At 47.1% G+C, this 26,120-nt stretch overlaps 3 protein-coding genes across 3 annotated transcripts in view; all 3 read right to left on the bottom strand.

Moving 5' to 3' along the window:
• LOC310701075 (uncharacterized protein) overlaps positions 1-3,613 on the bottom strand; it is an 89,421-nt gene extending 85,808 nt beyond the window's left edge. Inside the window, exon 1 of the mRNA XM_083491274.1 lies at positions 2,718-3,613. Within this exon, the coding sequence (XP_083347400.1) occupies positions 2,718-2,936 (219 nt within the window). The 5' untranslated portion in view covers positions 2,937-3,613. The remainder of the gene's footprint in view (positions 1-2,717) is intronic.
• Positions 1-26,120, bottom strand: part of LOC310701289 (uncharacterized protein) — a 229,835-nt gene that overhangs the window by 32,547 nt on the left and 171,168 nt on the right. The window lies entirely within an intron of this gene.
• Positions 3,880-24,828, bottom strand: LOC310701319 (uncharacterized protein). Its single transcript, XM_083492038.1, has 5 exons — positions 24,743-24,828; positions 20,866-21,237; positions 20,288-20,474; positions 15,469-18,430; positions 3,880-4,843 (listed from the first exon to the last, which is right to left on the bottom strand). The coding sequence occupies exons 2-4, from the start codon at positions 21,220-21,222 to the stop codon at positions 16,959-16,961; spliced, it is 2,016 nt and encodes a 671-aa protein (XP_083348164.1). The 5' UTR covers positions 21,223-21,237; positions 24,743-24,828; the 3' UTR covers positions 3,880-4,843; positions 15,469-16,958.

Below are 26,120 nucleotides of genomic sequence, written 5' to 3'. Positions count from 1 at the left end.
TTCTTATCCCACTCACTCACTCACTTTCACAACCAACCCCAGTCTGTAAGATTGGCAAGTTTACACAATTTGCTTATAATACCAGCCGCTCTTGGACTTTATATGCCCAATCCTAAGTGTAGAGCCTCCAGCCACAGGAATTGTGTATCATGATAACGGGTCCTTTGTCCCTTAAGCCCACCAAACTGGGGAGGTGCATGCATTTATTGTGTGTTGATGCTGGTGGGATGTATCATTCTGACCCTGTCCATAAAAAATAAAGGTAATAGAAACAATTTAAATATATGAATTATAAATAATTATGGGAAGCATTTCCATTCCCCTTCACCCATTTTTCAGGATTGATGTGCAACATCATTATCATCAATTATTCCTGCTGGGGAAATAACATCTAAGATTTAAAAGCCTGGAGGAAGAAAATCTGCTCCCGCTACTTTAGGAAAAGGATTCAAAACACAAAGAGCTGCTTTGCAGAAGGCCTCACCCCTTCCTTCTTCCTATCAGGAACTTCCTTCCATTTGTCTCCTCTCCATCTTTTCCTCTTTCTCCCTCCACCATCCATCTATCCCTGTCCCCATCTCCTCTCCCCTGGAACTCACCAGATTTCTCCAAGGGTCCTGGGAGGGAATGCTCAGAGGTTGTGGGGAGGGATGCAGGAGACAGCCTGACCAGGTCACCCATCCATCTTCCTCCTTCCATCCTGGCCAGGGTTGCAGGTTCAGTCTCAGCTAGGTTTGCAGGTTCGGCTTCCTGAGGAGCGCAGAATCCAGAGCAAGTTGCAGCTTCCTGGGAGGGAGGGAAGAAGAAGAAGCCAAGGGAGTCTGAGAGCCCCTGCAGGGATTCTCCTGCCCAAGACATTCTGCTGCCCCTGGAGAAGCCCCAATTGGGCACCGCCTTCCCAAGAGCCCCCACCCATTTTCAAACACCTTTGGCAATTCCTTTCACCTGCCTGTCCCACCTCCCTTCCTAAGGCTGGCATGGTATGCACATTAGTGGCATGAGAGTAGATCCCATAGACCAAGCAAAGTTTGAAGTTAGCATAATATCCCGGCTTGTTCCAAAGCTGGCAGCTGTAGTTTCCTGGTTTGGGCAAAATGGAAAGTTTGTTAGTTATGGCTCATAAGAGACTGCCTGGTTTCATCACAGTTCACCCTCAGGGCCGGCCCAATCATGAGGTAAGCTGGCACAATTAGGTCAGGAGGCAGATGCAGGGAGATACGGGACCAGCACGTTCCCAGCTCCCCTGTTTGTTAGCCTTGCTGCCAGTGCAGGACCACAGCTGGTAAATTTGTGCAACTACCCATGCAGAGTCCTTCTCTTTTGCCCTCTCTCACTAAAGGTAAGATAGGCCAGTGTTATTCTATTTGCACTACACATGGCAGTGCTGAGGCTACAAGACGTGCCAAGATTTTTACCACAGCAGGGAGTGTTGAAATGTTGCCAGCCTGGGAGCTGTGCCAGCCTCCCGGTGCACTCCAAAGGCGAAACATTGCAATGGTCACTCCCTGGCTGCCGTTCAGGAATCTTCCTCTCAGTCCAGGTGACCGGTCAAATAAGCAGCCTCTCTCTCATAAGGAAGCATACGAATTTCCCTAGCCAACATCAGAGGGAAAAGGCAGTCTCGTAGTTTCATTACTACATTTTATTTACTGCAAAACAACAAACACAAAGGACTGCATGTCTGAGCAGTCAAGCCCTGGGTTTTGCCACACACCCAGCTCTCTCCTGAGAGTCGAAGAGACTGAGACTCCTCCTCCCAGCACACAGTGAGAGTCACGCTGAGAACAGAATCTCACATCCCTTCTCACGCTGTGCCAACTCACATGATGTAAACAGCATCTGCTGTTTCCTGCCAGCATGGCATAGGTGGGGGCTAAAATCCCAATAGGGAGCTGTGATGTTAACATATATGAGAGTGCTGGAGGTGAAATAGTTAAACAGGTTGCCCAGTCAGGACCCAGGGGGGTGGAGTCAGTGGGACTATAAAAAGAGCTCAGGGAGGGGCAAAGGGGGAGTTCGTTGAGAAGTTTGTTGGGGAGTTTGCTGGGAGTTGGGTGGTTGGTTGGCGTGGGAGTGAGTTGGAATAGAGTCTGTGGGTAGGTTGAGTTAGTGTAGCAAAATAAGCTGAGTCAGGAACAGTTAGGAGCTGGGAAGACAAGTCAATATCTGAGAGGTGGTTTTGTGAGTGAGAGCAGGTAGCAGAAGTTATAGGTCTGGATAGGCACCCCATGAATGTAATTGACCGATACAGTTTATGAAACCATACGCATGTTAAACTGCAATAAATAAACAGAAGTTTATGTTTCAATTTAACCCTGACTGGACTCCGTATTGTCCCAGGTAGGGCATGGGTGCTAGCAGCGAGAAATAAATTGGTGGCACAGGGATCAATAGACAGTGAAAGGCCCGGGGACCCTGTGTGATCGCCACAGCATTTTGGAAATGGAGGCAATTTAGACAGGGAAAACAGGAAATTTAGATGAGGAAAACGGGGGTTGGTGGAGGGGCAACTCTTCTGACGTAGCTCCTGCTCTGATATAATTGCCAACCTGCCATGTATAGTAAAGTTTGCTCTAACAAGCCTTTTTAAAGTGGAAAAGAGAGAATGCAGAGAGGAGAGATATTCACCACCATAACTAAACAGAACCTCCATGTCTAGAGGCACAGGACCTGTGACCATGAGATGCTGGAGACCCAGGTGAGAGGTGGGCACTTACCTTTCCCGGAAGCCCCTCGGTGTCTTGCAGCTGCAGCAGGAAGTCCTCAGCGAGGGCGGCCGCCTGGGCGCAGGTCTCTGGCCTGCCTCCCTTGACCCAGCTCTGCATTTCCACAGGCAGGATGGTCAGGAACTGCTCCAGGACCAGCAGCTCCACCATCTCTTCCTTGGTGCGCCTCTCTGGCTTCAGAAAGCTGGGACGATGCCACCCTGCAGCCATAGCTGTCAACTTTCAGATTTCAAAATAAGGGATCAGCTGACTCGAAAATAAGGGATCAGCAGCCTCACCTGTCCCTGGGACAGTCTACAGGATATCTAACAATCCGGGATAGCAGCGGGAAATGGCACTGGAATAAGGGAATTTCCCGCAAAAAAAGGGAAGGTTGACAGCTATGCCTGCAGCCCAAATGGGTAGCTGGAGGAGGCAGTCCAGTTCCCAGCTCTGCTGGTTGGGATCTTGCAATCACTTAGCTCCAGCAACCGACCTTTCCAAACCCTCCAACATTTCTCTGATGAAAATAGGGACATCCCATTCCATAAATATAATTTTCCTATTTATACACCGCACATCTTATTACGTTGTCCCAGCCACTCTGGGCAGTTTCCAACATATATAAAAAACATAATAAAACATTAAACATTAAAAAAACGTTCCCATAGAGGATTAACTTCAGAGGGCCGGGGGTTGGATAACTCCATTCCCTCCAACATTTCTTCAATGAAAACAGGGACACCCTAAGGAAAAGCGTGACATTCTGGGATCAAATCAGAAACCAGGACGGCTTCTCTAATTCTAAACAGTGGCACTTGGAGGGTTTCTCTTTCCCTGCTTTTTCTATCGCTGCCTCTGGTCTCCTGCATCCATTTAGCAGAGGAGGGGAGTAGTTTTGGCCTTATACTTCTCCACCCCCCACCCCACCCCCAATATAACCAAGAACACCGGGAGACACACACACACACACACACACACACACACACACACACACACACACACCATTTTGGAGTGAGGACCAAAAGTAAAATCCTTTTATTATTTTATTACTTATTTTTGCAGTTCAATCTACCGTATCTATAAATTTTATTGTTTATAGCCAATGGCCACCACAATACAACATGAGCACAAATCACACAGCTGCAAAACAAAAGACATTGCATGCATCAGATCAGGATAAATCTATAGTGTCCAAAATTTATTCTCACATTTTTTTCAATGGGAAGGATATAGGGCAGCAGAGTCCAGGTGGTGAGGTCCAGATTAGAGTTCCTATCATCCTTGACTGTCATCCCTGCTGGCTGAAGCTGATGGGAACTGGACAACAACATCTGGGGACACTATTCTGTGATATACAGAATCTACAAAGGATTAAGGCACTGATCCAGAAGACAATGAACTGAGAAGAGGCCCCACTGAATTATCTTGGAGCAACTGTAACTGTAGTTTGTTAGTGTGATCTGTCTGAAGTGAAACAGATCACTATATAATAATAATTATTTATTATTTATACCCCACCCATCTGGCTGAGTTTCCCCAGCCACTCTGGGTGGCTCCCAATCAAGTGTTAAAAACAGTACAGCATTAAATATTAAAAACTTCCCTAAACAGGGCTGCCTTCAGATGTCTTTTAAAGATAGGATAGATGCTTATTTCCTTCACATCTGAAGGGAGGGTGTTTCACAGGGTGGGGGCCACTACCGAGAAGGCCCTCTGTCTCGTTCCCTGTAACCTCACTTCTCGCAATGAGGGAACTGCCAGAAGGCCCTTGGCGCTGGATCTCAGCGTCTGGGCTGAACGATGGGGGTGGAGATGCTCCTTCAGGTATACAGGACCGAGGCCATTTAAGGCTTTAAAGGTCAGCACCAACACTTTGAATTGTGCTCGGAAACATACTGGGAGCCAATGCAGATCTCTCAGGACTGGTGTTATGTGGTCCTTGCAGCCACTAAATGTTAACAAGCAGAAACCTGTGCAGGAATAGAGACAATACTGCTGATGTGAAAGAAAAATGTTTCATAAGAAACTATAAGTGATTTCATGTGAGAACACGCGCATGTTTGAATCAGCAGAATATTGTACAGTGGTACCTCGGGTTACATACACTTCAGGTTACAGACTCCTCTTCTATTCTTCTCAGTTATATGATTATTTTTTTTAAAATAAATTTTTATTGATTTTCCAAACACAGAATAAAAACTAACAATACACAAAACAAAAACATACAAACATATAAATATGTATAATTTCATAATCATATTTTCATACACCTTACTTCCCGGACTTCCCCATACCTCCCCTTTTCTGCATCCTTGTTTTAGATTTCTTCAGCAACTCCTCTAATTAATTATTTAAATCACTTTCATTAGATTCTTTCTTCTTTAACTTATTGATTACACCTGCAATTCTCTATTTCTTAATTCCTTAACATCTTAACACTCCTCAATTTTACAACAGTTTTTAAGATATAATTTAAATTTCTTCCAGTCTTCTTCCACTGTCTCTTTCCCCTGGTCACGGATTCTGCCGGTCATCTCTGCCAGTCCCATATAGTCAATCACCTTCGTCTGCCATTCTTCCAGAGTGGGTAGTTCTTGTGTCTTCCAATACTTTGCCAGAAGAATTCTTGCTGCTGTAGTGGCATACATGAAAAACGTCCTGTCCTTCTTTAACACCTGTCAGGGGTTCAGGAGCAGAGGCGAGGGCAAGGGAGGAAACAGAGAGCGAGGGGGAGGAGGCAGAAGAAAAGATGAGTGATGACGACGACCCGAGATCTCCGAGTCTTTCCAGTGAATCAGAAGATTCACAGAAAGGAGCACCAGTGGCCAGGGCAAGGGGGGGAGACTAGGGGGACACCCCAGGAAGATAGAGCCAGAGGGACTCAGAGGGGAGCAGTTGGAAATCGGGACCAGCGTCACCGCCAGAGAGCAGGGAAGAGGAAGGGCGCCAGGGATCAAGCGCTGGCAGCTCACAACAGGAGGGAGGGCACGAGTCAGGAGTGGCCACACCTCCATCGGGGAGCGAAGAGACGGTTAGACGGAAGGTGGAAGGTTGGGCGCGCGCGCCAAGTTCAAATGCACAGGAAGATGGCGCAGTAGGCAGCCCGGAAAGGGAGCCAGGTCCTAAAGCCCGGCGCAAGGAGACAGGAGGGTCCGGGGGGTCAGCGTCAGAAGAATCCCGGAAGGAAGAGACCCCGGGGGGCAGAGGGACCCAGAGAAGAACAGTCAGGCGGAAAAGGTGGAGCAGGGCTAGGATATTAAGTTGGTGTACAAGGGGCGGAGACTCAGACGGAGCTTCGCCGATCTAAGCATAAGACGTAGAGTTGCACGCAGCAGCTTGAGAATGGAAACTGTAACTCAATAAAGACTTTTATTTAATGATCGCTGGCTAGCGTGATCCTCTGTGAGCTAGGATCTGGAAGCAACTCTGACAGTAAGCTCCGTCTCATAAATTGTGGGCATCCACGGCCTCGCGGAGAGGAGAGAAAGCGGGTGCCTACTAGCGAGCTCACGAACGGCAGACAATATGACGGCCGAACAGCAGATAGCGGAACTCAGCGAAGCAGTGTCACGACTGAATGCCGAGGCTCTTGCATCCAGGAAGAGAGAGGAGGACGCAGCTGCCGCCTACAGGGATCTCCAGGTCAGGTTGGAAGTGCTTACGAAGCAAGGGCAACAGACACCCAAACCAGAGGGGATTGGGTTGGGAAGACGAACAGGCGGTCTGGTCTCTCACTTCGATGGGAATTTGCAACAGTACCCCAACTTTAGAGCAGATGTAATGTGTGCACTGCAACTGCTGAACAAAGACTTTAGAGATGAGGAAGAGAAGGTGGGGTTCATCATGTCCCATTTGCATGGAGACGCTAAAGCATGGCTGCGCAATTTGTGGAGAGATAAGGATCCGGCGCTCCAAAATGCGGATGCCTTTATTAAAGCGATGGATGGGTGCTTTTTATCAAGCACTGACGTGGTTCTTGCCCGGAAGGAGGTGCATGGACTAAGGCAAGGGAGGGCCAGCGTAAGGCAGTACCATGCCCGCTTTTTCGCTTTGGTCAGTGCCCTGGAATGGGACAGATTCGGCCCCTGTAAGAGACCTGTTTTGGGAGGGATTGCACAGCTCGGTTAAAGATGAAATTGCGAGGGGAGAGAGACCCCGGACCACGCAGGAGATCGTTCAGAGGGCGCTGGCGGTGGGGGTGCGGCTGGAAGAACGTCCGTGGAGCAGGGACGAAGGGCGTGGAGGGCGCGAACCAGCCAGGGGCTCCTCCTTCCTTCCCAGAGAAGCAGCGCGTGCGCAATCCACGCCTCCGCCAGGAGGAGGGGCGGAACCTATGGAGGTTGGAGGTGCAAGGGCTCAGTCAGCAGCCAGAGCCCTAGCACCGGCAACAGTGAAAGCGAAGCCTCCTAGAGGGAACAGGAAGTGTTACATATGTGATGATCCACAGCATATGGCGAAAGAGTGTCCCCGGAGGCTCCACAAGCACACTGCAGCCTCAGCAATGGTAACTGCAGCAACGCAGCAAGCAGAACCACAGCAGGGAAACGACGGAGTCTGGCTGGAGGAAGAGGCACTGGGGCCCAGCCAGACGTGTCAGTGAAGCAGTCCCCAGAGATTTTACAGCCCATGGACCCCCTCCCGCCCAAACCAGTAGTAAGGCTCACCGCATCTCTCCAGCTGCCCAATGGAATCACCATGGACGTGCCAATCACCATTGACTCAGGAAGCAATGCGGACTTTATAGGGCAGGACTTTGTCGACCGGCACGCTATACAGTTGCTGCCTGCCACGCTGCCCCTGCAGGTTGTCACGGTGGATGGCAGGGAGCTGCTAGGGGGGCAAGTGGTGAAGCAGACGCCACCAATGGTGATGCGACTTGGGAATCACAGGGAAGTCATCAGCTTCAACGTCACTCAACTATCGGACACGCCCATTGTATTGGGCATGAGTTGGCTGGACAAGCACAGCCCGACGCTGGCTTGGTACCAGAGGCAGCTGACCTTCGGCTCTTCCTTTTGCGCTGAACACTGCATCGTGCCCCGGCAGGACGGAGAGGAAGAGGAGTCACAGCTGTAGCTAGGCACGCTGCAAGCGGTTCCCCACAAGTACGCAGAATTTTTGGAGGTTTTCTGCGAGAAGGAGGCAGACAGGCTACCCCCCCACAGACCATATGACTGCAAAATTGACCTGCTGCCGGGGGCGGCGCTGCCCAAAGGGAAGCTGTATTCCATGTCTGAGGACGAACTGCAGGAACTCAAGGAGTTCATAGATCATAATTTGGAGCGCGGTTTCATCCAAGAGTCCAAGGCAGCGGGGGGCAGTCCGGTATTCTTTGTTAAGAAGCGGGACACGCCCCAAAAAAGACTCGTAGTGGACTATCGCATTTTGAACAGTGTGACCAAGCCATCGGACTTCCCCATGCCCCGAATCGACGACCTCCTCGCAAAGGTACGCAAGGGCAGCGTGTTCACCAAGTTGGACCTGCGAGGGGCGTACAACCTCATTCGCATGCGGGAAGGAGATGAGTGGAAGACAGCCATGTTCATGCCCCTGGGCACCTACGAATATAGAGTTATGCCTTTTGGATTGCAAAATGGCTCCCACGTTTTTCAAGCTTTCATGCATCACGTGTTGGCGGGGCTCCTCTACAAGACGTGCATCTGTTTCTTGGATGACATCCTGATCTTTTCGGAATCGCAGCAGGAGCATGACAGACACGTCAGGGAAGTGCTGAGCAGGCTACAGCAACATAGGCTTTACGCCAAGCTGGAGAAGTGCCAATTCGACGTGACGGAGGTGGATTTCCTGGGCTACAAGTTGTCTGACAAGGGGCTCGCCATGGACAGCGCCAAGGTTCGAGCAGTGTTGGATTGGAAAAGCCCACGCAACCGGAAGGAGGTCCAACGGTTTGTCGGCTTCGCGAACTTCTATCGCAAGTTTATCAAAGGCTTTGCTATGCAGACAGCGGCCATCACGGACACGCTCAGCTCCAAGAAAAAGAAGTTCATCTGGACAGAGCAGGCGGAGCAGTCCTTTCAGGCACTCAAGCGTCTCTTCGCGTCGGAAGAGCAGCTGCTTCATGTCAACCCCAGCAGGCCGATGAGGGTGGAGACAGACGCTTCGGACAGAGCCGTCGGAGCAGTCCTGCTGCAGAAGGACCCGCAGGGGGTTTGGAGGCCGGGAGCGTTTTACTCAAGGAAGCTCAGCAAGTCCGAACAGAACTACACCATCTGGGACAGGGAGTTGCTGGCCATTCATGCAGCATTCAAAGCGTGGAGGCACTTCCTGATCGGCGCCAAGCACATGGTGCAGGTCTGCACAGACCACAAGAATCTGGAGCACTGGCGCACGGCACAGTTCCTGAACCAGAGGCAAATACGTTGGGCTGAGTTCTTTGCGAACTTCGACTTCCGAATAGAGTATGCCCCGGGGGACACCAACATCATGGCGGATGCTCTCTCCCGTAAGCCACAGTATCTGGAGGAGGCAACGCCAGCGGCCGCCATGCACATCTTCGCACCGACAGTGTGGGCGTGCGCTGCGGCAACAGTTGACCTGGAGGCGGTGCGACGAGCGTTGCAGGATGACTCCTTCGTGCAAGCAAAGATGGCAGAGGTGCACAGGGGCACGGCAGCGACCGACGAGTTCCAGTTGCGAGATGGATTGCTCATCCGTAAAGGGGCCATCTACGTGCCGGGAGACGAACTTCGCGCCAAGGTACTGCAGCAGCTGCACGACGCGCCCACTGCCGGGCACTTTGGCAAGGAGAAGACGGTGGAATTAGTCGCCAGAGACTTCTGGTGGCCCAGAATGAGGGGGGAAGTCGCGGACTACGTGGCGAGGTGTGACACCTGCCAGAGGGCCAAACCAGTGCACAGACCGCCGGCCGGACTGCTGGAACCGCTGCAAACTCCGTTCGAACCATGGGAGAGAGTGGCCCTGGACTTTGTCACGGATCTGCCCAGCTCGAGGGGCAAGACGGCTGTGCTGGTGGTGGTGGACTTGTTCTCCAAGATGGCACATTTCATTCCGTGTGCGAAGGTGGCCACAGCGGAACAAACCGCCAAACTGTTCATAGATCACGTGTTCAAAGTTCACGGTCTGCCGCGGTCTATTCTGTCCGACCGAGGGCGACAGTTCATCTCGAACTTCTGGCAGAAGCTGATGGGCTTCCTGAACGTCAAGATCAACCTGGCGTCGGCTAGACACCCGCAGACCAACGGGCAAGCGGAGCGGGTCAATGCCATCATGCAGCAGTACCTGAGATGTTATGCGAATCAACAGCCTGCGACGTGGGTGGATTACCTGCCTCTCGCCGAGTTCGCCTACAACAACACGAAACACGTGTCCACGGGGGTCACGCCGTTCTTCGCCAACAACGGGAGGCACCCCAGAACCTTCCCGGGACTAGAAAGAATGGGGGAGGGGGAGCCGCAGACAGCAGATACGTTCGTGTCGGAGTTGCAGGAGGTCCACGATCAGCTGCGGCGGCACCTGGAGCTGGCTAAACACGCATACAAGGTACAAGCGGACAAACACAGAAGGGTTGGCGAAGAGATCCATGTGGGAGACTGGGTCTGGTTAGCAGCCCACGCAGTGCCGGCCAGGTCGTTGGCGAAGAAGAAACTAGGGCATAAACAACTGGGGCCCTACCAAGTCGAAGAGCAGGTCAACCCGGTGGCTTTCAGGCTGGCGCTTCCGGAGGGCTCCAGGATGCATCCGGTGTTCCACAGATCGGTGCTCACTCCCTACAAGGCACCTCACAGGTTTCAGGAACCAGGAACGGCACCGAGTCCGCTCCGAGAGAGAACCGGGCAAGGGGGAGTGGCACAGGAGGAGCGCATCAACGAAGTCACGGAGATTTTGGACTCCAGATGGGGGGAAGAGGGGGTAGAATACCTTCTCGCCAAGGAGGGCACCCCGGCCAGTGCCAACAGCTGGGTGCCGGGCTACGCTTTAGACGAACCTCTGCTCAAAGAAGAGTTTCATGCCCTCTTCCCACATAGGCCAATGCCAGCAGACTTTTTCGACGACTGGCTTTTCACGCCCACGCTTTCAGCCAGCACGTTCCGGGGGTTCGACTCGGACGAGGAACCGACACGAGACGCCCGTTCTCAGGAGGGGTCACCCTCGGGATCCGCTTCAGAACCCTCGTATTGGTGGGATGATCGACCAGAGGAGCAGTGGCGCAGAAAGTGGCTGGAGGGTCCAGGACGAGCAACGTCTCCAGAAGGAAGCGAGGGAGAGACGGACATGGACGTTTTCGGGGACGACCCGGGTTTCGAGCACGGCGGCACAGAGATGGAAGCGGAGGTGACCGTCGTCGACGAGAGCAGGGAGGAAGAACCGGAAGACTTCAGATGGAGGCCCGCCATGGGAAGCGAACTGTACCCGACATTCGTCCCCTTGACACGGCAGCACCCAGCTCCCGCACCGGAAGGAGGGGAGGGGGGAAGAGGGGGCTTCGAGGGGGGATGGATGTCAGGGGTTCAGGAGCAGAGGCAAGGGCAAGGGAGGAAACAGAGAGCGAGGGGGAGGAGGCAGAAGAAAAGATGAGTGACGACGACGACCCGAGATCTCCGAGTCTTTCCAGTGAATCAGAAGATTCACAGAAAGGAGCACCAGTGGCCAGGGCAAGGGGGGAGACTAGGGGGACACCCCAGGAAGATAGAGCCAGAGGGGACTCAGAGGGGAGCAGTTGGAAATCGGGACCAGCGTCACCGCCAGAGAGCAGGGAAGAGGAAGGGCGCCAGGGATCAAGCGCTGGCAGCTCACAACAGGAGGGAGGGCACGAGTCAGGAGTGGCCACACCTCCATCGGGGAGCGAAGAGACGGTTAGACGGAAGGTGGAAGGTTGGGCGCGCGCGCCAAGTTCAAATGCACAGGAAGGTGGCGCAGTAGGCAGCCCGGAAAGGGAGCCAGGTCCTAAAGCCCGGCGCAAGGAGACAGGAGGGTCCGGGGGGTCAGCGTCAGAAGAATCCCGGAAGGAAGAGACCCCGGGGGGCAGAGGGACCCAGAGAAGAACAGTCAGGCGGAAAAGGTGGAGCAGGGCTAGGATATTAAGTTGGTGTACAAGGGGCGGAGACTCGGACGGAGCTTCGCCGATCTAAGCATAAGACGTAGAGTTGCACACAGCAGCTTGAGAATGGAAACTGTAACTCAATAAAGACTTTTATTTAATGATCGCTGGCTAGCGTGATCCTCTGTGAGCTAGGATCTGGAAGCAACTCTGACAACACCAGTTGGCCAACCATGCCCAAGAGAAAAGCCTCAGGTTCCTTAGGGAAGGTCCATTTAAGGACTTTCTTAATTTCATTATAGATCATTTCCCAAAAGGCTTTAATCTTCGGGCAGGTCCACCAAAGGTGATAAAAAGTACCCTCAGTCTCATTACATTTCCAGCATTTATTATTGGGCAAATGGTAAATTTTTGCAAGCTTGACTGGGGTAATGTACCACCTATAGATCATTTTCATAATGTTTTCTCTTAAGGCATTACATGCCGTAAACTTAACACCGGTGGTCCATAACTGCTCCCAGTCAGCAAACATAATGTCATGTCCGATATCCTGTGCCCATTTAATCATAGCTGATTTCACCGTTTCATCCTGTGTATTCCATTTCAACAGCAAATTATACATTCTAGACAGGTTCTTACTATTTGGTTCTAACAGTTCTGTTTCTAGTTTTGACCTCTCCATCTGGAAGCCTATTTTCCTGTCCTGTTTAAATATCTCATTTATCTGAACCAGTCTCGTACCTTGGACTTTAATTTTTCATAACTCTGTAATTTAATTTTTTCACCATCTTGTTCTACTATTTCACAATATTTTGGCCATTTAGACTCCATATTAAGTTTTTTCACCTCTTTAGCTTCCATTGGTGACAACCACCTGGGAGTTTTACTTTCCAATAAATCTTTATACCGCATCCAAACATTGTATAATGCTTTCCTAACAATATGGTTTTTAAAACCTTTGTGTAATTTTACCTTGTCATACCATATATATGCATGCCAACCAAATCTATTATCAAACCCTTCCAGATCCAAAATGTCTGTATTCTCAAGAAGTAACCAATGTTTCAACCAGCAAAAAGCTGCCGATTCACAAACGCAATTGATGGACTACATGGAGTTGGCCGAGATGACTGCCAGGATCCGAGATTTGGGAGAAGAAGCAATGGAGGAGGACTGGAAAAAAATTAAGGACTATTTGCAAAAATTTTATAAGTTATATGAACTATAGGATTTCGCATGATTTGGAATGTTAGCTCCAGCAACGAGAGTGGAATATATATGAAATTAGATAATATTAATGAAAGAATCAATGTTTAAATGGTCAAAAATGATAATATGTTTGCTTATAGAGTAAATGGATAATAAGTGATTTAAACTTAAAATGCAATTGAAAGTACAAAAGAAACACATGAAACAAGGTAATAATTTGCTGATAAATTTATTATCAAGATTGCACTGTGCGGGAGATGTGGGGAAGTTCGATAGAAAATTGAAATAAGCTGTTGAAATAATTTGTCTTTTTTCTCTTCTTTTCTTTTCTTTTCTTCTTTGTTTGTTCTATACTGTATATCTCTATCTGGAAAAAATGTAATAAAAATAAATAAAAAAAAAAAAAGCTGCCGATTCATAGTAGAGTCTTAAGTCCGGCAGGGCAAACCCCCCTCTATCTTTTGCATCAGTTAAAATCTTAAATTTTATTCTGGGCTTTTTGCCCTGCCAGACAAATTTAGATATGTCTTTCTGCCACTTCTTGAAACAGTCCATCTTGTCCAAAATCTGCAACGTCTGGAATAAAAACAACATTCTAAGCAATACATTCATCTTGATGACAGCAATTCGGCCTAACAAGGAGAGTCTCAACCTTGACCATATTTCTAGATCTTTCTTTACTTCTGTCCAACATTTGTCATAGTTGTCCTTAAATAAGTTCACATTCTTAGATGTTAAGTTTACCCCCAGGTACTTCACTTTTTTCGTTATCACTAAACCTGTTTCACTCTGAAACTTCTCTTTTTCAGCCAATGTTAGATTTTTCTCCAACACTTTCGTTTTCTGTTTGTTCAGTTTAAATCCTGCTACTTGACCAAATATCTCAATTAGTTCTAATACTCTTTTAGTACTAGTATCTGGCTGTTGCAAGGTCAATACTAGGTCATCTGCAAATGCCCTTAACTTGTAATGTCTGGCTCTGACCTGAACTCCTTTAACCAACTGGTCCCCTCTGATCATGTTTAACAAAACCTCCAGGACTGATATAAAAAGTAAAGGGGATATTGGGCATCCCTGTCGTGTACCTTTCTCTATGGGTATTTCTTCCGTAACCACATTATTTACAATTAACTTTGCTTTTTGTTTAGAATATATTGCACCTATACCGTTTTCAAAACCTTGGCCTACCCCCATCCCTTGGAGATTCTTCTTCATAAAGCTCCAGCAAATATTATCAAAGGCTTTCTCCGCGTCCACAAAAATTAAAACAGCCTTCCTATTAATGTCCACTTCTAACAGTTCCAAAATGTCTATAATGTTCCTCACATTGTCTGACATATGTCTCCCTGGAAGAAAGCCAGTTTGGTCCTTATGAATCTCCCCTACCAACACTCTCTTCAGTCTTTTTGCCAAAATGTCTGCAAAGATTTTGTAATCCACATTAAGTAGTGATATAGGGCGGTAGTTTTTGACCTGGTTCTTTTCAGTCTCAGTTTTCGGTATAAGTGAAATAAAAGCTTCTTTCCACGATTCAGGTGCCTTTTTCCCCTCCAAAATTTTGTTACAAACTTCCTTCAGTGGTTGTACTAGCCATTCCTTCAACGCTTTGTAATATCTAGCGGTCAAACCATCTGGTCCTGGAGATTTTCCCAGTTGCATATTCTGAATGGCACCCTCTATTTCTTGTCCTGTTATTTTCTCATTCAAAATCATTTTGCTTTGCTCTGAAATTTTTGGTAATCCATATTTCTTAATAAATTCTTCTATTTCCTGTTTGTTGACTGGCCCTTGTGCATATAATTTCCTGAAGAAACTTTGAAAGCAATTACTTATCTCGTTTGGTTTATGGATAATCTTTCCATCCATTTCTAAACTTGTCACAGTGTTCAATTTTTGCCTCTTTTTCAGTTGCCATGACAGAAGTTTCCCACATTTATCTGCTGATTCAAATGTCTTTTGTCTCATTTGCTTTATTTTCCATTCTATCTCTTGATTCATCAATTCCATATATTGCATCTGGTAATGCTTTATTTCTCTCAAAATCTCATGAGACTTTGGTTTAGACCTCAATTTCCTTTCACCTTCTTTCATTTTCTCCAAAAATTTTTCTTTCCTCTCATTCTGCTTTTTCCTCTTTATGGAGTTCTGTTGTATTAGGAAACCTCGCATCACGGCCTTACTTGCGTCCCAAATTATTCTTTTTTCCACTTCTGTTCTCAGATTTATCTCAAAGTAATCTTTCAATGTTTTTTGGGCCTTCTTGTAAATCTCTTCATCTCTGAATAGGGTGTCATTCATTCTCCATCTAAAGGATCCAGTTGATGTTAGTTTCATCTCCATCTTTACAGCGTTATGGTCGGAGCAAGTCTTTGGGCAGATTTCTACTTTTTTTATCCTTGGCGCCATACTACTAGTTACCCAAATTTGGTCAATTCTTGTCCATGTCATTTTTGCTTGAGAGAAAAAAGTTCCCTCTCTCTCAAGAGGGTTCCTTGTTCTCCAAATGTCAATCAAGTCCATAGTTTCAGTCACTCAGTTATATGATTATGAAAGTAAAGTTCTTTTGAATAGCAAGAGTCTGGCCACTGTATAGTCTGTAAAAAGGAACTATCAACTAGAATAGCTATTTGGCTTCCTTGCTATAAGCTACTCTGTTACTTTGGATATCATAAAAATTCAGACAGACAGACAGACTTTAATGTTGTATACAGTGTAAGGCTGGGGAATTGAGAGGTGGGGAGAGTGAGCGGGGGGAGGGGTAGTACACTTTCATTATTTTACGAAGTTCATATGCAAGGTGTTTGTGTCAGTGCGACATGGGTAGCTTCTCTTCCTAATCATTTATTAGTTTTCATTGGAAGTGAGAAAGATTGGGGGGCACAAGAGCACAGTTGGTTGCCTTCAGTTGGCTGCAGTAAAGGTGGCGGAGGCTGAACCATTTTGAGGACGTGAGTTGCAATTTGAAGAAGACGTGAGTTGCAATTTGACATCATCTGGGGGGGGGGCACAGGTTACCCAACAGGTCCGTTTTCAGCGCCTTGACCTTCTCCTTGCGCAGCTGCCCTTGGAACTCCTCGTACTGAATGTGCTACGTCCTGTGGTGCCTCTGCAGGTGGGCCTTCTTCAGGACGGAGAGGGCCTCACCACAAATGAGGCGCACGGGCATGCCTTTCAGCTCCACAAAGAAATAGTTGTGTGTCCATCTTTTTTGAAAATGCGGCACTCCAAATCTATCTTCCTCTTCTTGTGGAAACATTGATTGTGTCCAGAAACAGACAATTAGGCAGACGGAGCTGTTCTCATATAGGAGTCCTATGCTGCCTATAGCAGGCCCTGGTCAGTAATGTGTCTGCAGCTCTTTGAGCCATTGAGGTTTCTGAGCTCTTTTCAAAGGAATCCGCAGGTACAGTGTGTTAAAGTAACTCCTACGCAATGTGGCACCAGACTGCTTTCTTTTTTTGTAATTATCTGTTTGTTTTAAATTCTGTAGCTTAAATTCTCTTGATGCTTCTTTTTTTGAGAAGGGCCTCTTACGGTCACAAAGCAATGATTTTCAGTGCAGCGTCATAACACTGATTGCGCCCTCACACTGCCCCTTTTTGTGGGGGGATTTGGATCCAGAAAAGGAGCAGACGGGGAAAGGTTAAGCAGAATCCCACCCACTCCCCGCGCCACCCTTAGGTGTGCTCAGTCTTCGCCTGCTTCATGACTCCACCTTGCATGAGAAGGCAGGATGGAGCTTCAGGAAACAGGAAGTGGTCCTTCAACCAGCCAGGACATCTTACCATCACAGACAGATCCAGTCTCCTGCTGTGGAGTCAAGAGTGGCCCTGGGATGGCAGAGAGAGGAGGGGAAGGGGCCAGGGACAGAAGGAATGGCAGGGCTTCAGATGCTCCCTTGGACCCCCCCCCCGACACCAAGGGCAGCTCCTCTTCTGGGGCTGAAAGCATTGGGGTGGTTTGATTTTATCAGTATTGCAAGGAAGCATAGAAGGAAAGGTAAAAAACACCTATGCGGTTTATTAAAGTATCTGTGATTTTTCCTCTGTGTGAGTTCGTTGATGTCTTCTAAGTGCTCCACTTTCACTGAAGCTCTTTCCACATTCAATACATTTAAATGGTTTCTCCCCCGTGTGAATTCGTTGATGTATTCTAAGGTATCCATTTTGACTGTAGCTCTTTCCACATTCAATACATTTATATGGTTTTTCCCCTGTGTGAGTTCGTTGGTGTATTCTAAGTGATCCACTATCACTGAAACTCTTTCCACATTCCATACATTTAAATGGTTTCTCCCCTGTGTGAGTTCGTTGGTGTATTCTAAGTGATCCACTATCAGTGAAGCTCTTTCCACATTCAATACATTTAAATGGTTTCTCCCCCATGTGAGTTCGTTGATGTCTTCTAAGTTTATCACTTCTACTGAAGCTCTTTCCACAATCCAAACATTCAAATGGTTTCTCCCCCGTGTGAATTTGTTGGTGTACTCTAAGTGCTTCATTTTGACTGTAGCTCTTTCCACATTCCATACATTGAAATGGTTTCTCCCCCGTGTGAGTTCGTTGGTGTCTTCTAAGTGATCCACTATCACTGAAACTCTTTCCACATTCAATACATTTAAATGGTTTCTCCCCTGTATGAATTCGTCGGTGTACTGTAAGTGCTCCACTTTTGCTGAAACTCTTTCCACATTCAATACATTTAAATGGTTTCTCCCCTGTGTGAGTTCTTTGATGTATTCTAAGGTATCCATTTTCACTGTAGCTATTTCCACATTCAATACATTTATATGGTTTCTCCCCTGTGTGAGTTCGTTGATGTATTCTAAGTGTTTCATAAAGACTGAAGCTCTTTTCACATACAGTACATTTAAATGGTTTCTCCCCCGTGTGAGTTCGTTGATGTCTTCTAAGGTGTCCACTGTCACTGAAGCTCTTTCCACATTCAATACATTTATATGGTTTTTCCCCTGTGTGAGTTCGTTGGTGTATTCTAAGTGATCCACTATCATTGAAGCTCTTTCCACATTCAAAACATTTAAATGGTTTCTCCCCTGTATGAATTCGTCGGTGTATTCTAAGTGCTCCACTTTTGCTGAAACTCTTTCCACATTCAATACATTTAATTGGTTTCTCCCCTGTGTGAGTTCGTTGATGTATTCTAAGGTATCCATTTTCACTGTAGCTATTTCCACATTCAATACATTTATATGGTTTCTCCCCTGTGTGAGTTCGTTGATGTCTTCTAAGTGTTTCATTAAGACTGAAGCTCTTTTCACATACAGTACATTTAAATGGTTTCTCCCCCGTGTGAGTTCGTTGGTGTCTTCTAAGTTTTCCACTGTCACTGAAGCTCTTTCCACATTCAAAACATTCAAATCGTTTATCTCCTTTGTGAGTTTGTTGTTGTATCCTCAATTTTTTTGTTTCCCCCCATAAATTCACAGGTGGCTCCATAGAATTCTGACTTTCATCTTCCTCACCTGTTTTGGAGTCTGGGAGGAAAGAGAATCCTGTTAGACTTTCAAGAAAGACAAAAAGGGAACTGAACACCTGTCAATCCCAAGCTGCACCTTCTCTCGTTGTAACATCTTCATTCTCCACTGTCCTCTCTAGGTTCCAAATTTTTTGCAAAGCTGATGAGACAGTGGCAAGATCAAAACATGATCACTCTATTCAAACTAAAGCACCATCGTTTTATAATACAGATCTATGCTGGAACTGGTTTATTAGACACATCTCTATTTTTATTTCTCAAGCGAATGATCTCAGGCTCGAGTAACAGTGTCTCCTTTGTGAAATAAGTAAAACTTAAGTGCTACATTTAACTGTAAAAATATTGCACTATATTGGAACCTAAGAAGAGCCTGCTGGATCAGGCAAAGGCCCACCTAGTCCAGCATCCTCTTCTCACAGAGGCCAACCAGATGCCTGTGGGAAACCGGCAAGCAGGATTGGAGCACAAGAGTCTTCTCTGCCTTCCAGTGCTTTCCAGAAACTAGTATCAAGAAGCATTATTGCCTAGGACAGCGAGGGCAGAGCAGAGACGTCAGTCTTATCCTTTTTTTCAAGCTATCCAAGTTGCTGGCTCTCACTGTCTCCTGTAGGATGGATTCCATAGATGAACTACGCTTCTGTTTATTCATCTTTTGCAGCCCTTAAAGGCAGATAAATGTATTATGGCCTAAGCTTTTGTGGGCTGCAGTCTGACAAAGTGGACTCTTGACCAGGAAAGCTGGTGCCACTATAAACCTCTGAGTCTCTTTGTTGGCTTTCTGTACTTATTTTGAATTTTGCACCAAGGTTGTACCACAGTATCTCCATGGAAGCTTAGGGACGGACAAAATGACAGGGTGTCAGCTCTGTGAATCTCAAGCCTCTCATGCCCCCGCTGACAGAGCCTGGGAACGCAAGAGATGGGATTTGGTTGGAATGTGATGCAGGGGAGGAGCAGCCAAGCTGCAGCAGGAGGAAAGAACAAAGAGCAGGAAGAGGGGGTCCCGATGGGGGGGGGGCACAGACTGTTATCTCCAGTTTGAGGTCTGACACACAGACCCCGGAAATAGCCTGTCCAAAAAATCGTAGGCTCGAGAGAATCTGCGAGAGGGGAAAAGAAAGCGAAAGTGGGGGCTTCTTTGCTGGAGGACTTGGCAACTGCAAGCTGGGATGAACAGGCCGAAGACTGAGCTCCACAGTGACTTGTGAGTTTGAGATAATTACTACTGGAGTTGTCTCACGTCTGTGCGGGAGAACCAAGCCATTACACAGGGGCGCTAAAATTATTATCCCACTCACTCACTCTCACAAACAATTTTACACAATTTGCTTATAATACCAGACGCTCTTGGACTTTATATGCCCAATCCTAAATGTAGAGCCTCCAGCCACAGGAATCGTGTATCATGATAACAGGTCCTTTGTCCCTTAAGCCCACCAAACTGGGGAGGTGCATGCATCTATTGTGTTTTGATGCTGGTGGAATGTATCATTCTGACCCTGTCTATAACAAATAAGAGTAATAGAAACAATTTATGTACATTAATTATAAATAATTATGTGAAGCATTTCCATCCCACTTCACTGATTTTTCAGGATTGGTGTGCAACATCATTACCATCAATTATTCCTGCCGTGGAAATAACATCTAAGATTTCAAAGCCTGGAGGAAGAAAATCTGCCACCACTACTTTAGGAAAAGGATTCAAAACACAAAGAGCTGCTTTGCAGAAGGCCTCACCCCTTCCTTCTTCCTGTCAGGAACTTCCTTCCATTTGTCTCCTCTCCATCTTTTCCTCTTTCTCCCTCCACCATCCATCTATCCCTGTCCCCATCTCCTCTCCCCTGGAACTCACCAGATTTCTCCAAGGGTCCTGGGAGGTAATGCTCAGAGGTTGTGGGGAGGGATGCGGGAGACAGCCTGACCAGGTCACCCGTCCATCTTCCTCCTTCCATCCTGCCCAGGGTTGCAGGTTCAGTCTCAGCTAGGTTTGCAGGTTCAGCTTCCTGAGGAGCGCAGAATCCAGAGCAAGTTGCAGCTTCCTGGGAGGGAGGGAAGAAGAAGCCAAGGCTGTCTGAGAGCCCCTGCAGGGATTCTCCTGCCCAAGACATTCCGCTGCCCCTGGAGAAGCCCCAATTGGGCACCCCATTCCCAAGATCCCCCACCCATTTTCAAACACCTTTGGCAATTTCTTTCACCTGCCTGTCCCACCTCCCTTCCTAAGGCTGGCACGGTATGCACATTAGTGGCCTGAGAGTAGACCCCATAGAAATTAAGAGTTAATCTACAAAGGACTGCTCTGAATACATGGGTGGCCCTTGCATGGAGAAGAAAGAATATTCACCACCATAGCTAAACAGAACCTCCATGTCTAGAGGCAGTGGACCTGTGACCTCCAGGTGCTGGAAACCCAGGTGAGAGGAGGGCACTTACCTTTCCAAGAAGTCCCTCAGTGTCTGGGAGCAGGGTCTGGTCTGTCCCCCCTGCTCTCCCACTGGGCCTCTGACTGGCATCTGCAGCTCCCCTGAAGGAGTGGACACCATCCCTGGAGTGGGGAAAATTGGGAGCCTGTGCGGTTTCCCACCCTGAACGAGGGGGCTGCATCGTCTTCAGGAAATCCTGCTTCTGGGCCTCCCAGTGCTGCTGCGGTTGCCCCTCCTCTGCCTCCTGCTTAATTTGACATAAATCTGCCCGATGCAGAAGATCCCTGATGGTCCCAACTTGGCCGGTAGGAGGTTTCTTTCCTTTGCACTCCAGTCTCTCCCTCTCCCTGGGTCCCTGCTCTTCCATTTTTACGCCACCCTCCTGGAAAAGGAATAAACACAAAGTAAAATAAAACCCAAGAATAAAAACAAAAGCACATTTTTTAACCACTGGCCAGTTTTTGAAATATATTATTACTCTTTCTATTTCTGATGCTCAGGCTGTGAATAGAAATCATTATGTCACCCAAACGGCTCCACCCAGGGAGGAGGGGAAGTTATCCAAAGACTGGGGGAAACTTCAAGGTTTATGGAAGTACAAATAATATTTGGTTGGGGGGGCGGGAATCAAGGCAGTGGAAGGAAATTTAAAAACAACCCAGTGAGAGGACTGAGCCTGTTAAGTGGACAGGGAATGCTGATCCTGGCTGCAACTTCTAGCATGTTGGAAAGGCAGCAACAGATCTTTGTATATGAATAAGGCTGCAACAGACCCACCTAACATTTAAAGTACATGGCTTCACCCAAGAAATCCTGCGAGCTGCAGTTTGTTAGGGGTGTTGAGAACTGTAGCAATAAACTACAAGTCCCGTGGTTCTCTGGGGGAAGCCACATGCTTTAAATGTATTGTATCCGCACAGCCTAAGAAACAAACTGACAAAATGAATATTGACCAAAAAATCAAGCAACCCACTCCAAAATATTTTATATTTGATGGTCACAAACTCTCTTGACTGAAGATATTCTAACTTGCAGTCCATTGGCTGTATATGGCTTGCCAAGCCTCAGGGTGTGTCCTGCTAGTCCCTGCCGTTTCCATCTCCTGATCTGATCATAGGATGAAGATCTCTGACTGTCCTGGAGAGAAAGATGCCTAAGGGGCCCTTAGAGAGATCTTTTCATCTGCAATTTCACCACAAAGCAGCACAGTGCTGAAATGGGGTAAAAGCCCTGATCTGGAAATAAATTATCCCTCTGGCTGCTCTTTAAAGAGGATTTCTAAAGAACAATCTGAAGGGTCTTTTTTTCCACAGATCTCCTTGCTAATTCAGCAGAGTCTTCTTGTGTTCTTATTTCTCCTCCACCCCAGCACTGGGGTTGGAAGGCCTAAACATGCTGATTGTGTTTGCAAGACTTGTATGTATGCTAGATGGCATGTCTGGTGAGTGTGTGCAGCACCTCTGGCGTGTGTGCATGTGACTTTATGGTCTGCATCTCTTTTCTGTGTGCGCATGCATGTGCATTCATTGGCCACAAAGCTCACTGGAATGTGGCCTCCAGAATCAATGCAGCTTTAAGCCCATAAATGTTCCTCCTGCTCTATCAGAAAGAACAATCAAATCTGAGACTATCAGGAGGAGAGAACTGGATCTACAGAGTTAATGTTCTCAACATCCTATGGACACAAACTGAAATGAGATTTCCCTTTAATTGCTTTGAGAATTTTTCCCTTAAAAATATGAAGCAGTATATAAATGAAATGAGTAATAATCTGAACATGAATAGCTAATTTCAATTTTGCCTTCCTCAGTCTTTTACAATACTGTCTTCAACATATTTATTATCATTAACTCATTTCCATGTGCCACACTTCTTAAGAATCCTCCTTTCCTCTGCATTCTCAAAACTGTCACCCACTTCAACCCTCAGCCTTCATCTCAAAACTCAGCTGTATTACTGAGGTGGAAATAAAACCTTTAATGAAACAAAAGATAGGATTCCAGGTGGAAAAATCAAAGTTAGAAACAGAACTGTTAGAACCCAGCTCTAAGATACTTTCAAGAATGTATAACTTGCTGCTAAAATGGAACACACAGGATGAAACGGTCAAATCAGGTATGATAAAATGGGCACAGGACATAGGGTACAACATCATGTTTGCTGACTGGGAAAAGTTATGGACCACCGGTCTGAGATTCACGGCATGTAATGCCTTGAAAGAAAACGTTATGAAAATGATATACAGGTGGTACATGACCCCAGTCAAGCTTGCAAAGATATACCATCTGTCTGATAATAAATGTTGGAAGTGTAAAGAAGCTGAAGGAACATTCTTTCACCTCTGGTGGACTTGCCCTAGAGTGAAGGCTTTCTGGGAAATGATATATAATGAGCTGAAAAAGGTATTTAAGTATACCTTCCCTAAGAAACCAGAGGCTTTTCTTTTAGGCATTGTCGGCCAGAGGGTGCAAAAGAAGGACCGAACCTTTTTTATGTATGCTACAACAGCAGCAAGGATACTTATCGCTAAATGCTGGAAAACTCAAGATTTGCCCACACTGGAAGAATGGCAGATGCAACTGATGGACTATATGGAACTGGCGGAAATGACTGGCAGAATCCGAGACCTGGGAGAAGAACTGGTGGAGGAGGATTGGAAGAAATTTAAGGACTATCTACAAAAACATTGTAAATTGTATGAATGCTAAGAAAGATGTAAGATTAGATAACATGGTTCCAACAAATTAGTTATAAGGAATATGAAATCTAAATGCAATTGAAAGAAAAGACAAATTTTGGATTAATAGTATGTCAAAACTAAGTTTCCAAAAGAGTGATCTAAATTTTCTAAAATTTGAGACTTAATATTGGAAAATTACATTATATGAATTGAAACAAGTTAATAAATTGCTGGCAAAATTTAAGAGTTTGGAATGCAGGAACAAGAGTTGTGAGGAAGTCCAATGATGAGAATGGAATGTGGATACTGGAAAATATTATGTTATTCTGTATGTTTTTTATTGTTCAAACAAAATTTTAATAAATATTATTTTAAAAAAGAAAACCTTTAATGAAACAGGCTTAAGCCTCTCTCACTGATTTACACGCAGACACAAGAGGTCACTAACTTTGATAGCTTGGGAAAAGATCAGATGCGTTCTCCGGGAAATAGATCTATTAGATGTTTTATTAGCCTTGACAGAACAACAGAACCTCCATGTGTAGGCACAGTGTACCTTGATGTGAGGAAGGCAAAAGAAGCCATTTCCTTGCTAAATGAATCTGATGGACATCATTGCCACAAGATGCGACGATGGTGGTGGCAAAGAGAGCTTTCAAAGGCGATCAGACAAATTCACAAATGAGGGCGATAGGTTTATCAATGGCACTGGCAGAGGGAGGGGGGCAGGAGTAGTGGCCTGCAAAGGGTGTCAGGGGGGCTGGAGAGTGAGAGGGGCACCTCCCTGCTGCACTGCTCTTCCTTCCCCCCCGCCTCCCCTTCCCTCTCCCCCGTGGGGAGGACCGTGGAAGAGGACGGGGCTCCCTGCTGAGGGACAGGGAGAGGGGAGGCAAAAGCCCCAGGGACGCCGCTGATCCGTGAGCGACTATATGCATCGTCCATCGCGGAGCAGCAGCTGCCTTGGACCCCTCATTCTGCCCCTTGAGCTCAGGACTGAAGGGAGCAGCTCCCCAGGGTCTCCGGCAGGGTCCGTGCCAGCCCGAGCCAGAGATGTTTGCCCCTGCGCCCTCCTGCAGATGCCCTGCCCCTCAGCTGCGCCCCTTCCCCTTCCTGCCCGGGTGGGGGGGGCGCCCTGCAGCCTCTGACTCCACTCGGGGCCCGATCCTGCCAGGCGCACCTGCTCTCCTCCCCCTCCCGCCTCCTGCACCTCGGACTCCTCGCTCCGTCCCTGCTCCGGAATCCGGCTCCTCTCCGGGGAAACTCGCCCGGCCACGGGCCGCTGCTCCTCCGCTCTCCTCGGCGGGGGACAGGAAAGTGCAGCCGCTCTCGAGTCCCCCTGGCTGGCCCCGTTTCCTGCCTCTCTGGGCATCGGAGCTCGCTGGCTGTGGGTTGGGCCCTGGGAGGCTGCGAGGCTGGATGCGCCCCCTTGCAAGGCGAGGGCTGCGAGACCGCCCTGCTGCTTCCTCTGCCCTCGAATTTGCAGCCCGCTGCTTCTGATCCTGGAGGTTCTGCTCTTAGCTGTCGGGGCAAATGGATTAGCCCGATGAGATCTGGTCCATTCCTAGCTCTGGAGCAGCAGGGAACAAGCTTTTTGCACCCTTCTCTAGGGATGTTCACACGCCGTCATCTGTGTCCCCGTGTACACAAATCGCTGAGCTGTTGGGGTAATAATAATAATACAGCAATAATAATAATAATACCGTTCCCATCTGGCTGCGTTTCCCTAGCCGTTCTGGGCAGCTGCCAACAGAATTATTTTTTAAAAAAACATAGAATAAATCATCAAACATTAAAAACTTCCCTAAACAGCGCTGCCTTCAGATGTCTTCTAACCTCAGGGTTCGAGCCCCATGTGAGATAAAGTGAAAATGAAGTGTAATGTTACCTTGACATTGTGTACACAATAGTCCAGTGGTTTAAACACCCTACAAAAATCCCTTCCCCTTTCTGTGTCATCTCTAATAAGTGGGTTTAGAAAGCTTTTTCTCAAAATTTATTATATAATTGGAATAGATCTGGCATATACTGTATAAGCTATCCAGAATGTTGTACTAAGTCTGGTTGTGATCAGATATGCAGTCACTGGTTTCTAAATCCTCATCATGAAAAATTCCTGAAATACCATTTTAGGTAAAATTAGCAAGTTCAGATCCAAGTGTAGTATGTAAGTGTAGCATACGATATATTTTTCTTTAATTTGGCAGGTGTTGGATACCACTTAAATTTTAGCTTATAAAATGTTAAGCTTCTAAGTGATTCTGGAATAACATTTTGAGTTGGGCTTCCTCTTTAATAGTAAACTATCCTTTTCTTCTTTCTCCAATTAAAGAAATAAAAAAGCAGTATTATTTTACAAAAACTGTATTGATTTTTAAAACATGGGTTCACTGGTGATAATAACCGAGGTTTTCCAAATGCAAAAGCAAATAGGTTAAGGCAGTGGTGACTTATGGAGGGCTGGGGGAAGTGGGGTGCTGCACAAATGCCTGCCCTCCTGGCTAGAGTTGCCATATTGCAAAGTGAAAATCTGAACTGAAAAATTCTTGAGCTTTTGGGGCAAAATCTCAAAATTGCTGTTTCTGAGC

The sequence above is a fragment of the Podarcis liolepis genome (genome assembly GCF_965112155.1).
Source record: "Podarcis liolepis genome assembly, chromosome: 2".
In the NCBI taxonomy this organism is placed as follows: Eukaryota; Metazoa; Chordata; class Lepidosauria; order Squamata; family Lacertidae; genus Podarcis; species Podarcis liolepis.
The sequence above is the reverse complement of the archived record's forward strand: the minus strand, read 5'-3'. Positions and strand labels throughout refer to the sequence as shown.

Bases quoted from the DNA above. Each gene is read 5' to 3' on its own strand.
- LOC310701319 (XM_083492038.1), bottom strand. From the start codon at position 21,222: ATGGAAGAGCAGGGACCCAGGGAGAGGGAGAGACTGGAGTGCAAAGGA. The intron at 20,475-20,865 runs GTAAGTGCCCTC...CCTCCCTCCCAG, and splicing joins CTGAGGGACTTCTTGGAAAG to GAAGCTGCAACTTGCTCTGG. The intron at 18,431-20,287 runs GTGAGTTCCAGG...CTTTCCTCCCAG, and splicing joins AGGACCCTTGGAGAAATCTG to ACTCCAAAACAGGTGAGGAA.